General features: G+C 48.5%; 1 protein-coding gene across 2 annotated transcripts; it reads left to right on the top strand.

Moving 5' to 3' along the window:
• Positions 1-610: 610 nt before the first annotated feature.
• On the top strand, positions 611-14,716 carry LOC116947796 (activator of 90 kDa heat shock protein ATPase homolog 1-like). 2 transcript variants are annotated; one of them, XM_032963945.2, is made up of 9 exons: positions 611-1,791; positions 5,506-5,696; positions 6,683-6,768; positions 7,173-7,290; positions 7,893-7,981; positions 8,391-8,516; positions 9,219-9,320; positions 10,007-10,058; positions 10,541-14,716. In XM_032963945.2, the coding sequence occupies exons 1-9, from the start codon at positions 1,712-1,714 to the stop codon at positions 10,720-10,722; spliced, it is 1,026 nt and encodes a 341-aa protein (XP_032819836.1). In that variant the 5' UTR covers positions 611-1,711; the 3' UTR covers positions 10,723-14,716. The 2 variants fall into 2 exon arrangements, with proteins under 2 accessions (XP_032819836.1, XP_032819835.1); XM_032963944.2 differs by having other exon boundaries at positions 612-1,791; positions 8,388-8,516.
• Positions 14,717-15,235: the final 519 nt, after the last annotated feature.

Below are 15,235 nucleotides of genomic sequence, written 5' to 3'. Positions count from 1 at the left end.
CAGGAAACTGGACAGTGGTTAAAGTCTCACATAAGGGTCAGCTCCAAAAGTGTTGTCTTCACTCAGCCTTTGTATGAGAGCCAAGCCAGGTATTTCTCATTTCCTTTGCTATGGAGGTGGGGGGGGCAAAGCTGGTTCACCAAGTGCTTGACATGAGTGTTGCTGTTACGCAAACTCAATTCGTAACCCGTCCACCTATAAGTAGACAAGACCAGTAGACCCTTTTCTCCAAAAGTACTTGTCCTTGCCTTAGAGGCCATCCAAAAATGACGTCACGCATCTGGGGGGGGGGGGGGGTTAGACATTTGTGACGATGTGTGACGAGGGGGGGGGTTTGAGAAATGTGACGTCACATCAAAATGCGCAACTTTAAATAAATATAGACAACACGTTCTACTTAATTAGACTTAATAAATGTTTTCTCCTACAACAGTGCAGCGTCACATTAAATACGCACTACAATGACAATAGTTTAAAGCGTTTTGAAGCATGTTTTATTTTAAAAATGGAAATATGGTTTTGGGGGAGGTAGAGCTTTGTGACGTCATATTTGAGGGGGGGGGTCTGACTTTTTGTGACGCCGTGTGACGAGGGGGGGGGTCAAAAATCGTCCAAAATCGCGTGACGTCATTTATGGACGGCCCCTTACGTGATGGCTAAATGGTTCAGTGCCTCGGTTTCTTGGATTTATTTCTCGGTTTTCAGTAAAGGGGTCTCGCTGCTCTGAAACCCCTTGGGGTTGACGGTCACTGCGTCGCGCGCAATTTCGAACGCGCTTCTGCGGCCGTCTGGAACGCTCTTCCAATTTTCGGTAAGCCACCAGAGCTAGGCGCTTTTAAATCACCTAGATTGACGAACTCGTGTCTTTCCAGCTGCTTGTTTTTGTGTGTTTAGTTTTGTTGTACTTAACCCGCACCTTCGATTCGCGCTTTCGGCCGCGTACGGTGCTAAAGAAGTTCAACATACACGCCCTTGGAAAAGTGTTGACCTCTTACTGACCCGACACCACGCGCGTGACGTCACAACGACGCGATGACATCACGTTACGCAACCCCTCCCCCCACCCCCCCCGACACCGGTAAAACCACCGCATTGTTCCATTCCCGCTCACGGCCACCAACACCACCAGTGGAGAAATACCCGAACCGGTCCTGGGCCTCCCCTAGGGTCGACTCGGCCTCAAATAAGCACCCCGGTGGCGGGTGTGTAGTAAACATCTCCGCTCTGTGTGTGTGGGAGGGGGTGGGGAGACAAAGGCGGCCGGGCGTGGTTGTTTGCTGGCCACCCCCCGCCCCAACTTCGCGTGCCACAGTGCCGGCAACCTTCATAGGCGCTGCACGCTGACGACGGCACTTGCCCCAACAATCCGTGGGCAAGGCTACACGGGGGACCTTTGGGGGGGGTCACGTCTGGAAGGTTCTTTGCTTCCGGTTCACGGCTCTGGCCCCTCCCCCACCCCTTCTCCCCTCTGCGCTCAAGCGAGCGATCAACTATGTTTTGAGCGCAGCCTTTTTAAAAATTTTGTTGCAAACTCTTCCCCCACGTCTTTTCGTTGTTGTTTGTTTGTCTGTCGGTGGCGGTGGCGGCCGTCGTTCCTCTTTCTCTCTCTCTCTAAAAAAAAACAACACAACACAAATAAATTCACCCGTACAAAAAAGAAAACCCCGCATCGCCTCGCTGCGTAATTATTTCTGCCGCCGAGGCGCTCGCGATGGCCAAGTGGGGCGAGGGAGACCCGAGGTGGATCGTCGAGGAGAGAGCCGACGCCACGAACGTCAACAACTGGCACTGGTGCGTAGCTCGCCGAGGTACTCCTCCACCGGCATTCTTCAACCCAATTCCTGCCGAGTGAAGGCGACATTTGCGAAGCGGATTTGTGGGGGGGTTGCGTTGCGTGGATGTCGCTGGGCCGTGGTCGTGGTGGTGGGGGGGGTGAGGGGAAGGCCTTCATCCAGCAGTGGATTGGACACGGTTGATGGGTGGTATTGTTTGCTTGTTGATGGGTGGTATTGTTTGCTTGTTGATGGGTGGTATTGTTTGATTGTTGATGGGTGATGTTGTTTGCTTGTTGATGGGTGGCATTGTTTGCTTGTTGATGGGTGGTATTGTTTGCTTGTTGATGGGTGGTATTGTTTGCTTGTTGATGGGTGGTTTTGTTTGCTTGTTGATGGGTGGTATTGTTTGCTTGTTGATGGGTGGTATTGTTTGCTTGTTGATTGGTGATGTTGTTTGTTGTCGACGGGTGATAGTGTTTGTTGACGGGTGATATAATTGCTTGTTGTTGATGGGTGGTATTTGTTGATGGGTGATATTGTTTGTTGTTGATGTGCGATATTGTTTGTTGATGGGCGATATTGCTTGTAACGTTTCATTGTGATTGTGCACCAACTAACCGAAGCAGCATCACCAAATCGTTTTTTTTATCGGAATGTGGTGCATGCAACGTGCGCACGATAATTTGGCGGAATAAGCTTTGTTAAAACAAAAAACCACACGCTCCCATATCGCCTCCGATGTCTCCGGACATCTAAGGGGAAAAAATATATATCTTTACATCTCATTGGATTCCTCCACTATAAACACATTCTGACACCGATGATGAATGCGCGTGTACCATCCGCTAATGTATAATTATCGTCAAGTGTGCATCTGTGATGTACATAGCTCGTCGGATTTCTCCAGTATAAATGCATATTGTGACACCCATGATGAATTCGCGTGTACCATCCGCTCATTAATAATTAGCGCTATTATCGTCAAGCGTTGCGGTTTGTATCGTATAGCTGGGTGAAGCGATGATGCTAAAGAGACGTGTGCGACATCTGCATTAAAGATCGTCTTGCCGTTCTAACTCATGTGTACAGTATTCGCCGACCGTGCACTTGACCGGCGTGGTGAGGGATGGATGGGGATGGTCCAGCGATCCTCTCGCCCCTGACACGGGGGGGTTGCCACTCTCTCCCAGGCCCTCATTCAGCAGTGGAGTGAGAAAAGGCTGCGTGCACAATTACCATTTTGACGTTTCTCGTAGCGTGTAATGTAAAAAATTAGCTGAACATGTAATTTACAAAAGTATGCACATTCCATCAGTCACGCGGCATTCCGGGAGTGTTTAATTACAGCAGCATTCTATTAGCTGATGCAACTTAAGGCGTGACTTTCAATCTTTAAAGAAAATCTACTCTTCGAGTAATGCACATTGCAATACATTTGAGGCTCTTTTCAGTTGAATCGTTTTCAGAATGTTTATCCTGGAGGAATCCGATGAGCTATAAAGCTCTTTTTCACAGACGTTCCAGTAGATGTGCTATGCTGCGTTACAACCCCCCCTTATTCACCAACCTGCACTGCCCCTACCGTGGTGAAGTATGGTCACAAAGGCCCCGTGACGGAAACGGCGTGAGTAGGCCTTGTTCTCCAGTTGTGCGGATTGACAAAGGGCTGTTTATGGGTTATATTCTTGCCTCATGGTGATGGTTTTTCTAGGGTCTGGTGCAAATTGTTGAAATTCCTCATTCCTATGACAGGTATTAATCCACTGTTATAATAACACTAGGAGTTGTTCACAATCATTTACGGCCTTCGGCCAGGAAAGTCACCAAAAAAAACTGCACACGAACGACGCATTCACGCAAGCACCCGATGCTCCGTTTTGAAGTTTTAAAATGAAACATCTTTGAATTGTGTTGTTTTGAATTAGATCATTTTATTTCTTCATTAAAAGCATATATCATTTTACATCTGGTAGACTTCATTGAAATCAACATTTTGTGTGATTTTTCTCTCGTCGTTAAGTAGATGGCCTTGCTTGGGGGTTCGGTTCGAGGTGGGCTTTCACCTGTTTGGGATTGCGGGATCGAGATGAGGCGACATAGAGCTGGCCGTACGAGAAGACCGCCGTCTGCAGATCGAACGTCTGACCCTGCCCCTCCTGGGGGCGCGTAGGTTTGCAGCGCCCCCTGCATGAAAATGACAGAAAGTGCAGCGTTCATCACAGATAAAGTTGTGCGCTTGTATGAGTATTATATTACTCCTGACTTGCCACCATTCAGTCACTTCAATGGTGCTGATTTTTCCAACCACAAAGGGACGGACGTTGGTGGTGCTGGTAATGATGTACCCTAATCGGTTTACAAGAACAATTTACTTCATGTAAATCATCCCAGCAACGTAAAAAATAACTGCAGCCCAGCAATTACTTGCTCCACTGCTAGTGCAAGTAATTGCTAAAGAGCCCTTCTTGATGGTATTTCAGCCTACTCTTCCACGGTGGCCAGACGTGGGAATACTCACACTTTACCCCACCGCATCTGACGTGCCGATCGACTGACTGGTGTACCAATCTATACTGCTGGGTGAGAATTTTTATAATTTTGCCCACGGCTGTGCCACGAAATTGAAACTGCGACCTTGATTGCAGATTACCCTTGACATCGGAAATGCATATGGGGTGTCATTTAGACAGTTTTAGGAAGTAACTTTGGAGACTACGTTAGAAAATATTCCTTATTTATGGAAAAAAGTCAATGGTTTAACAAAGAAATGAAAATAAATGCACCATCACCATCCCAGCATGAATAAAACAAGTCAGTTTGGATACCTCTGACCCTGTGGAATTTTCACGAGCGTGTCTCCTGTGTCAATAAGGGTGCACACGTTACTTCTATCGTAATTATAACCCTAATTGTCTGATGCATTCGACCCATGCAAAAAAGAGATTTAATGATTGCACCAATGTACACCTGAAATCACGGAGCTGGTCACATGCCGTTTATAAAGTTGCTCCGTGTATTATAGTCTGTCTTTTTGGAAGCATTTAACTCATGCACTCCTTTAAAAGAGTAAAAAAACAACAGTTTTATTAACAACTTCGTTTAACTCACGGTCGAGAAGTACATCAATGGTGCCTGAGACATGCGGCGCCTGCTTTTTGTGCGAGCTGATTCCACAGTTTAGGGACCACGGCGTTTTTGACTGACAACAAATATATAAATAATAAGGCATCCATACCAAATTTATGCCGATTTTGATACAGGCATGCATTGTCACCGGATCTGAGTACGTGTGCAAAATGTGGAATTGGTTGGACAACGGGAAGTGGACGAAAATTTGATTACAAGATGTGACCACGACAAACAGAGGAATCAAGTTAAGTAAAACCGTTGAAAAAGTGGTCATTTTTAAGTGTAAATGCAGGTCCACACTTAAGCAATCAGTTGCTCACATTAGTTGCATGCATCTCAATCTCATGGACATTTTTGCTACCAGTTGTGAGCAGTTTGCTTAACCAGTTGGTTACAATAGAGAGATCTGCTTTCAAGCATCGATCTGCTCAGCAATTTGTACCCGGCCTTACGTCTCGTGGCTGTGTGCCGTAATTAGCCTGTCGGCTGTAGGTTCCACACCTTTAATGTACAGGATAACGGCCATTACATTTTTGGCTTGTGTGGCTTCCCTTGATGCCACCACCTCCGACCTATAACACCACCTGACTCGCCGCTGCAGGACTGAGCGCGATGTGACCAAGTGGTCAGAGGATCTGCTGCGGCAGCTGCTCATGGACGTGCGGGCAACCTCTTTGGACGGGACGTGCGAGGTCACGGAGGTCACCCGCGTGCAGGGCGAGGCCTCCTGCAACAACCGCAAGGGCAAGCTCATCTTCTTCTACGAGTGGGACCTGGAGCTCGCTTGGCAAGGTGTGGCGCGGGCCAGCAGCGACAGGAACACATACCTGTCAACCCATACGGTTTACCCGTATTTTAGCACAGGGAAATTTAGTTTTCGGGTCCATACGGCGTGCAGCTGTTTGTGATAGGATGAACGTTGAGATTTATAAGGGCACGGGGTGACCAATAAGATCTGAATGGGTCTGTAATAAGGTTGGCACTGATTAGGGGTTGACAGGTATGGGAACTCCGGTTGCAGTAGCAGTCCCCGTTGTGGGACTGTGTTTGCGCTTTTGTTATGACGGCCGTACAAAAAGGTGGGGTGAAATCGCAGGGGTTGGCGCACTGTACCTCCGATTATCACGGTTGGCTACGAACGGTGTGAAAGAAGTTCAACATACATATATGCTGCACTATGAGCCAAGCACTCATTAATGGAATTGGTCAAGCACCACAATGTAGGACCCTCTTGAGTCAAATATTCTTGAGACTCAATGAGGCTTTCCTCGCTAATTAAAGAGCATTATTAAAACTTATACTCATTCCTATATTTTTGACACCTGCATCATATTGTGCATGTGATGAAAGTCATTTACAGTTTATGCAAATCATATGTAAATTTGATCATTAGAAATGTATGCTCGTAGAGCAGACGAAACATTTATAATTGAGAGTGAGAAATAATGCCAAGAAGATGTACAAAATTAAGACAAACGAATTCATTCTTGAATGACAACCCAAAATTCTGACAATTGATTGCATTTCAGAAAGAGGTTGGGGCAGGTGACCAATATGGTTGTTGAACTTCTTTCGCACCGTACTTAGCCAACAGTCTTAATCGGGAGGTGCTTGAATGAGCGTTGGGTTACTGATCCCTCGGTGTCTTGATGGGCGATGCGTTTTCAGCCCTTTTACTCGTACGTTGAAGACTACCTCACCTGGCTGCCGATTTTATGTCCCCCGGTTTTGGTTTCTCTTTCTAAACTGTGTGTCGTGTCCGTCTCGCTTCCCTGCAGCGACTGGCAGTGCCATGGGCACCAAGTACAGTGGTATCGTGAAGATTCCCAACCTCTCGGAGGAGAACGACATTGACGAGATAGAGGTGCATCACTGTTGACCCTGGCGGCCCCCCCCCCCCCCACCCGTTTATTCTCAAGGAGCTTTGAAGCAGAGGTTCACACGGTTCAAATCTATCAGGCCCCACCCCCGGTTATTACTGCGGGTGTATTAACCGTATAATACGTGCTGTCTACTTCAAAGTGGACGTTAAAGATCCCTCTGTCGTCATTCGAAATGAGAAAGCCATTGTGTGCCGGCTTCGTGGTCCGAATTACCCAGTTGGGATTACACGCAACGAACATCGTCCAACACTGCTGGAGACTACATATGTGAAACGCATGTGTGTGGAACTTCTTTCGCACCGTACGTAGCCGACCGTGCTATAGCCTTGCACAATAGGATAGGCGCTAATACCAAACGTTCGTGTCATCTGGGGGGGGACTGCAGGTGGCAGTGAGCCTCAAGAAGGATGAGGCGGAGACGCCACTCTTGGAGGTGATGAGGACCGCGGGCGTCGACGGCATCAAGCACGCGCTGGTCACTTACGTTCGCACTCTCAAGTCCGGTGAGGAGGCCGCGACCCACGGGCCCGTGGCATTGGAAGTTAATTGACACTTCGTTCAACCAGAGGCGTCGCGTGGAACCGTTAAAAAAAGTCGGCAAGGCTGGGCAGGACACTCTGCGGAGACGGAGCGATGAGTGAGATTGATTGTGGCATCGCCGGACAGTGAGGGATGGTAATGACATGGGGAGGTCTTCATCTAGCAGTGGAAAGACAGTTGCTCATGATGACGATGATTTACACTTAATAATATTACTTCTAATAGTCGTGCGTTAAATGCAAAGTGTACAAATACAGCAAAGTTCTGTGAATACAGTAGAAAATCCAAACCAATTGTACTTTTGAATACTTGCCATTCACTTCCACAGTGATCATTATTGTGCTTCCTGCTGGCCCCTCTGGGACAGACAAGTGCAAGCTACACCACTGGTTTACACTCGCAATAACATGTACACTTATGGTTAAACCTCGCTCTGTCTTAGTTTCCTTCTCTGTGTCTTTCTTACACTCTGTGTCCCTGTATCTTTGTGTTTCTGCCTGTCTCTTTTCACTGTGTCTCCACCCCTACACCTCTCTGCGTCTCTGACCGCTCGCCGCTGGTAAAGAGTTCACGCAGGGCATGATTCTCCCTGCCAAGAACGGCATCACTTGCCAAACGCCGGACGCCACGTTGCCGAGCGGGCATGACGAGCAGGTGGGTCGGTGTGGCACCACGACCTCCAGTGTCGTGTTCAAATTACCTAAAGCACGGCTGGGGGGACCGTCTCCTTACCGAGGCGTGTAGTGTGTGTACCGTATTTTCCCACATATAACCCGCGGGGTATACCACTTTTTACAAACAAAACAAGACCCTGCGGGGTATATGCATCTGCGGGTTATATGCGTATACGGGCTATATGCGGGAAAATACGGTAATGTGTGTGTTGTCTTTATGTTGTATGTGGTATGTACGTGGCATGTGGCGTGTGTTATGCATTGTGCATGTGGTGCGTGTGTATAGTGCGTGTTTGCATATATATAGTGTAATGCGTGTGTTTTATGTATTGTGCCTGTGGTAGGTGCATGATGTGCGTGTTGTGTTTGCTTGTGTCTCTGCACAGCAGAAAGACGCTTGTGCCCGGCGGCCAAGCCAGGAGGTCGGAGTTCGCATCCCGACGTGTTCCGTGGTTCTAATGGAGACGTTCCCCACGTGCGCCGAGGAGCTGTACCGCACATTCACCTCCCAGGAGGTGCGGCCAGAGATAACTACGCCCCTGTGTGCGAGGGGGGTTGGGGATCTAGCCTGTGGGGAGCCGGAGAGTAACGGTTAGCGCGTAGCGCTACTAACCCAGCATCCTGAGTTCGATTCCCGCTCACGGCCACCAACAGTGACGATTATCTGAACCGGTCCTGGGCCTCGCCTAAGTCGACTCGGCCTCAAATGAGAACTTGGTGTGATGTCTAAAAATCGCTACTCGGGAGACAAAGGTGGCTGGGCAAGGTACTGCCCACCCACCCCCTCGTCTGCCATTCCGTCTTTCGTAGGTGCTTGCTCACAGCACTTGCCCCAACATTCTGTTAAAGCTTTGAGGACTAGCCTGGCACAAGCGCTGCGGTAACATTACTGCCACTTAATGGTAAATGGTGGTTGCTGTTATTGTGATGGATCGATTTGTGGGGGAGCGGTTGGTGTAGTGGTAAGTGGACTGTACGACGAACTCTGCATCCTTAGTTTTTTTTCCCACTCAAGGCCAACACTGGTCAAAAATATCTGATCCAGTTGTGGGCCTCCCCTAAGTCGCCTTAAATGAGTACCTGGTCCAATGTGTAAACATGACCACTGGGGAGACAAAGGTGGCCAGGCGTGTGCTGTTGGCCTTCGTAGGTCCTCGGCTACTAGCACTTGTCTTCAACAGGTTTGTTAAGTGGGATCTTTGTGTCTTGCTGTGTAGCTGGTGTCCCTCTTCACAAATGCCCCAGCGTTGGTGGAACCGGAGAAGGGTGGCCGCATCCGAATGTTGAACGGGAACGTGAGCGGCGAGTTCTGCGAGTTGGTGAGGCCCCGGGTCCAACTAACACCTGTGCCCAAATCTCATTCCAACCCTAAATACTGACCCCTAAATTCTCACCCACAACCCTGAAACAAAACTCTAGACACTAATAATAATTCCTTTTATGTAGCGCTTTTCATCAAGGATCTCAATGCGCTGTACAGGATACAGCAGCAGCAGACACTCGGCATAAAAATTATAAATATATTTTAATCCATTTTAGCAGTGGCACAGTGGTTAGCGCACTGTGCTATGAACCTGGACATCTTAAGTGGTGCGTTACATCTGAACCGGTCATGACCCCACCTTTACCTACCGGCACTGACCAGCATAATGAAGTACGGTCAATACAACCACCACAGCTGACACATTTTTTGGAGGCCTTTATCCAGCAGTGGATTTTCAAGGGGATGAGAAATATGCTTACCCATAAACATAACTTCTCATGCGAAATACAAATCATCACCTCTATATACCACCGTACGAAACTGAATCTTAAACCTCAACTCTGAACCACTTCAGTGATGTTTGTTCCCCATTATATTCATTTAAGAGTAAACGGAAATGGATTTCACTTCAGGCGCGAATGTTCGACTTACCGCCCACTATGATCCATAACCCTCAAGTCTAAATTACAACAGCGTCAACAACAAGAGTGTGTACTGTGTCTTCTGTGCGTTTGCCTGCAGATTGAGAACGAGCAAATTGTCATGAAGTGGCGATGCAAGACGTGGCCAGAGGGTGAGTGTAAATGCCATCTGTCATCTCGGGCTTGGTGGATACAACGCACACCTCTAATCCTACGCAATGTGACACCACTTTTGGCAGTAAATTGGCAGCAGAACTGACGTCACCATAGCTTCAGATCATTTAAAAATGTTTGCTGAGTTGCATATCCTCCGAAATTGAGTGTTAAGGCCAGATTTTTTTGGGATTAATTCAAAAAAATCTGCAACACGTGCCCCCTCTACCTTTTGCACACTACTAAAAACTTAACTATTTTTTTTATTTTACCAGACAAGGCCCACTGAGCTACATAGCTCTTTTTCAGAAGCGACCTCGCCACAAATGATGGCTCAACGAAGTGGCTTATCACGTGGACATTTATATCGGCCAAAAACTCTCAATAAACGTATCGTTGACCGTGAAAATGGATGAATCGACGCGCCCTTACCCTTCCTCGCTCTCCCCCGGTTGCCTGCCGACGTGACGGTGCGACGCAGAGCACTACGCCGACGTGACGCTGCGACTGCGGAAGGCCGACGGCGGAAACACGGAGCTGCGGCTCGAGTGCCTGCACGTGCCGCTCAGGCACGAGGAGGCAACGCGCCATGACTGGCAGCGCCACTACTTCCAGAGAATCCGTCAAGCCTTCGGATGGGTTGCGAGCCCCCCGCCACTCTGAGCCACCTCGACCCGCCCCGCCACGTCACACCGCAACATCGCACCGCGCACGCCACACCGCGGCACACACGGTTCCTACCGAAAGCCGCACAATTTTTCCCGTTGACTGGAACAGGTGGCTGCGTTACCAAGCGCTAGGGGGCGCTAGTTTCATGATGCAGATCTGGGGCCCACTGGGAGGGGATGTCAAGTGGATGATGGGTGGGCGGATGGGAAAGATTGCACTTTTATTGTTTGTCATGGGGGGGGATCTCAAATTGGGACCCCTTGTGCAGACTTAAAGCCCTCCCATGCTTTGATATTAGACTGTGAATAGTGGGCCCTCTTTATAAGCCTGACATGTCCACCAACTGCACGGCTGTTAGTATTGGGCTTGGATCGTGAGGGTGGCGTGCGGCACGGAGTGATCGCTCGGTTGTCGTCTCTGCAAGCTGTGCTTTGGAGTTAGTGGGATCGATGTGTGAAAGACTGTAAGGGGTGAGAAGAGGTCGGCTGAGGATGTGTTGTAGCTGCACTTTTGCTTCAGCGGCAATACTTGGCCTGCTGCAATTTCTATTGCTCACCATTTGTTGCTGCCATTGGCAAATTAAAAGGAAAGAAAATACCACTAATGTTAATTTCATATGCAGCCAATGCTGCTACCTCTTCTGAAGGATAACTAGGTGTTTGGAGAGACCACAAACCGCCCCTACCTTGAAGGTGTAATGGATCAGAGCAGTGAATCGACACACCATTTTACCAATCCATAATTAAAAGGCGAATCCAGTTATGCAGTGGCCTTCGTAACGGCGTTGATGCCTTGGATAGTTAAGAGGTGCAAAATTGCAGAGAAGCGCTTTTGTGGCCGCCCACATGCAATTTGCACAACGCAGTGTCCCATCAGTGGCAAGGTGTGTCTAGACGTCCAGACAGACTCGCGCCGCAGCTGAACTGCCTCCCCCAATCGCGGGGGGGCTTCTCAAAATGCCTCTGCCTTGCTCCCTTCCTCACCCCAACTGTTAAATCTAACAAGAACGAGTGCACTCTGCGGTCTGCTAAACCCAGTCCACATTGTAAACTTACACGAGCCGCAACTGCACTGCAGATTAGCCGTGCAATGCCATTCGAAGGTTTGGTAGGCGCGTCAAGTCTGGGGCGGTTTCCTTTGATTTTAAGGGGTAAGAAGGACATTGTCCTCGACAAGCCTTAAGACAGGTCCGCACCTGAGCGATCGGTTGCGCAACTTGGCCGTGTGCGATTGAATTACTTATATGCGGACGTCTTCAAAACCAGGGACGTTCACGTGTAAGGAGGCGATTGAGTTGTGCGATTCCAAGAAGGAATGGTTGCGCTACTGATCGCCGGAGGTGTGAATCCATATTTAGACCGGTTGGGTAATCGGACCCATGGAGTGTGCGGTTTCCGCGAGTTTATTTGTCTCCAGGTGGACATAAACAAGCGTCCTTCGCACAACGCTCGCCACATAACACAGTCTCCCACACGCTACTTAACGTGACAACATGTTTCCTAATGCTTCCGAACTTGTGCAACGTTTTCATTTTTTTGTACGATTTTTATTTGTAAATCTGCGTTATATTATTGAAATGTTAACTCGTCCATTCCCATTTTATAAAAATGTCTGTTTTTATTACTATATATTGTTTAGAATTGATTGTAAATGTGTTTTTTTATTCTAGTTTTTTTGTATTCCTTGCACAAGAAGCAGCTGCATAGACTGATCTGTGTTTTTCTAAGTTTAAATGTTTGAGTCAAATGAGAGTTGCCTGTATGCATGTTGTGTGTTGGGAGCGAGCTCCCTATTGCGAAACCACGTTATGTATGCCGATGATCTGGTAATCGCTGCTCACTCAGAGGAGGAGTTGGAGGCGCTGCTGCTAAACCTGGAGCTTGTCACTAAGAGGTGGGGCCTTACCATCAAACCCAACAAAACTCCACCCCTACAACGCCCAATTGGTGATGGGGCAGTTGTGGAGAGAGTGGAGAGTTTCCCATATCTGGGCAGTGTGCTTATGACCGGCTCCGGTTTAACAGCAGAGGTCTCATTCCAAATCAGTCGAGTGGCATTATCTTTTCATCGGTTGCATAACGCTGTGTGAAAGCTACCTGGTCTGTTGCTCTGCACGAAGCTTCAGGTCTTCTCGGCCACGGTCATTCCCTCCCTTCTCTATGCTTGCGAAACGTGGACCCCCCCTAATGGAACATCTTCACTGGTTAGAAACATTTAGGCTGGCCTGCCTACCATCCATCTTGGGTTTAACCAGGCTGGGCCATGTAGCCCGCATGCCCAGTCACCGCATGCCTAAACAGCTTTTGTTCTGCCGGATCGAGGGGGCTCAATGGGCGCGGCACGGGCTAGAGAAGAGATGGAGTGATGTGGTACAGGAGGATGTGGAGCTGAGTAGACTTACCGATGACTAGTACCAGCGGTGTCAAGATCGGCTTCTGTGGAGGAGGCTCATGAAGGACGCTACTGGGCATTTGGAGGCAGTCGCCCTCCAACAACAACGGAGGGCGGAGGAGGGACACTCACAACAACGAGCAGAGCGCCAGGTGGCTAAAGCACAGCAAGTTGGCACAGTAGGGGGCACAGGTGGTGCATCAGCCAGTCATCTCAGTCGACCCGTGGCACCTGGGTCTGCCCCGTGACCTACCAGCAAGCGTCGTGGTGACGTCACTGCCACTGAGTGGCGAATGGCGGTTATTGGGAGCGATAAGTGTAGCGGTTCGCCCGTTGCACTGCAAACCGAGTGACTCAAATTCGATTCCCCGCACACAGCCATATCTGAACCGGTCCTGGGCCTCCCAAAGGTCAACTCAAATGAGTGCATGGTGCGATGTGTGAACACTTACAAGGGAGACAAAGGTGGCCGGGCGTGGTGCTGGCCACCCACCCCCTCGTGTGCTTTGCCGGCCTTTGTAGGAAGATGGTAACAGCAAATGTGCTACTTGCACCACGGTTCGTCACGGGCCATCGTACGGATGTGGATTACTATTGCATGGATGGTGAACACTGACATCGTCAGTGGTGTTGCTCTGGGCTTGGCTTGCAGGCAGTTTTCTGCCTTCGAGAGGCAGGATGTAGGGGCGACCACCAACTGTCAGCTCTTATCTGTTGTGTGGGAGATGACAGTGGTGAAGCATGTAGTGCCACCCAATTGCACCTGGTGCATTGTACAGTTCTTATTCGTTCCTCGCTAATGGTAATTCATGGCAAGAATTCGTCAGATTGTGTGATGACTGCCCACTTTGCTGTGTTAAGTTAGACCAGCTGAAATCCAATGTACCGTGATCCCAACATCGTGATGCACTACCAAATTGTTGATTATGCGAAATAGGTAGGGGTAATTCTTTACCAGAATTAACCGTTTACATCACCAACCGCGCTTCATCCACTGCTAGATGAAGGCCCTCCCCAAGCCCCTCTAGCATGCCAAAATTCCATATCATGAATCCGCCACATGTTTGCACTTAAGCACAGCGAATTGAACTTGATTTTAGTATACTACAGGGTAAAAGTACTAAAAAAGTATATATGCCTCGCTACAATTGCATTAGTGATCACAACAAGCTTCGCGTGTGTTCATGTATACATTTTATGTATTTTATAATTTATGTTATTTAATATAATATATGGGTGGATAGGGCATGTCAAAAGATTTCCATTTTAAGCGGCGAGTCTTAGGGAGGGGGGGTGGAGGTGGTATCGGTTAAATAGTGGCAAGTTCTTTTCCTGAGAATCAATACCAGATGTTGGTCTAAAAAACCCAGTCTTCTCAGATCTCTGTCCATCCTCCACAACTGTTGCGCCTGGGGCAACGTCGTGCTTTACAATCCTCTTGCGCTTCCAAGTCGACCATTGTATATTTTTTTTTAAATGTCCCACTTGTAACATTAAATCAAGCCACGGTGTGTACTTCGGCCTGGAGGCTTGCTGCGAATGTCGGGAGGTGGAATGAAAATGTTTACGCATTAAAGCCACACTCCTATCGAACAAACTTCTGCACGCGTTTTCATTGTGTTCGACATTATTCGCGTGGGTCAGGTGCCCGCGATCCCATGAGGCCTCGCGATCCCAGATGGCCCACAGACGATGTTTGCTGGGTGGCTCATCCAGTGTCATCGGTAATCACGTGGAAAAAAAAAACTCAACAGTTAAACTGGTTACCGGTTTGCCGCGCACACATGTCCAGCAATTGATATACTTAGACATTTGTATTATTATTTCTAACTACGTGACATTACCGAAATAACCAAAGAGTATGGATTCCTGCAGTCACGAAAGCTTCAAAAAAATGTATATACTGTTGAGATGTTTACCTTTTTTAAACCTGAAAAGACGGAAGGGTGAGCTTAGCACACCGTGCTTGCAATCCCGAGGGCGCCTGTTCGACTCGATCGCCCGGCGCGGCGGGAAAAGCATCAGATTGAAAGTTGTCCACCGCGTCAGTATAAACTTGCTAGACCACACGTTAGTGGTAGGGTAAAGTGTGGGTACGCCTTCCGCTCGTAACACG

The sequence above is a fragment of the Petromyzon marinus genome, chromosome 31 (assembly GCF_048934315.1).
Source record: "Petromyzon marinus isolate PM22_M1 ecotype Great Lakes invasive population chromosome 31, UKy_Petmar_22M1.pri1.0, whole genome shotgun sequence".
Taxonomy (NCBI): domain Eukaryota; kingdom Metazoa; phylum Chordata; class Hyperoartia; order Petromyzontiformes; family Petromyzontidae; genus Petromyzon; species Petromyzon marinus.
The sequence above is the reverse complement of the archived record's forward strand: the minus strand, read 5'-3'. Positions and strand labels throughout refer to the sequence as shown.

Excerpts from the sequence above, each read along its gene's own strand:
- LOC116947796 (XM_032963944.2), top strand. The coding sequence starts at position 1,712 with ATGGCCAAGTGGGGCGAGGGAGACCCGAGGTGGATCGTCGAGGAGAGA. Across the intron at positions 6,769-7,172 it reads ACGACATTGACGAGATAGAG|GTGGCAGTGAGCCTCAAGAA; the intron begins GTGCATCACTGT and ends GGGGGACTGCAG. Across the intron at positions 10,059-10,540 it reads ATGCAAGACGTGGCCAGAGG|AGCACTACGCCGACGTGACG; the intron begins GTGAGTGTAAAT and ends GGTGCGACGCAG.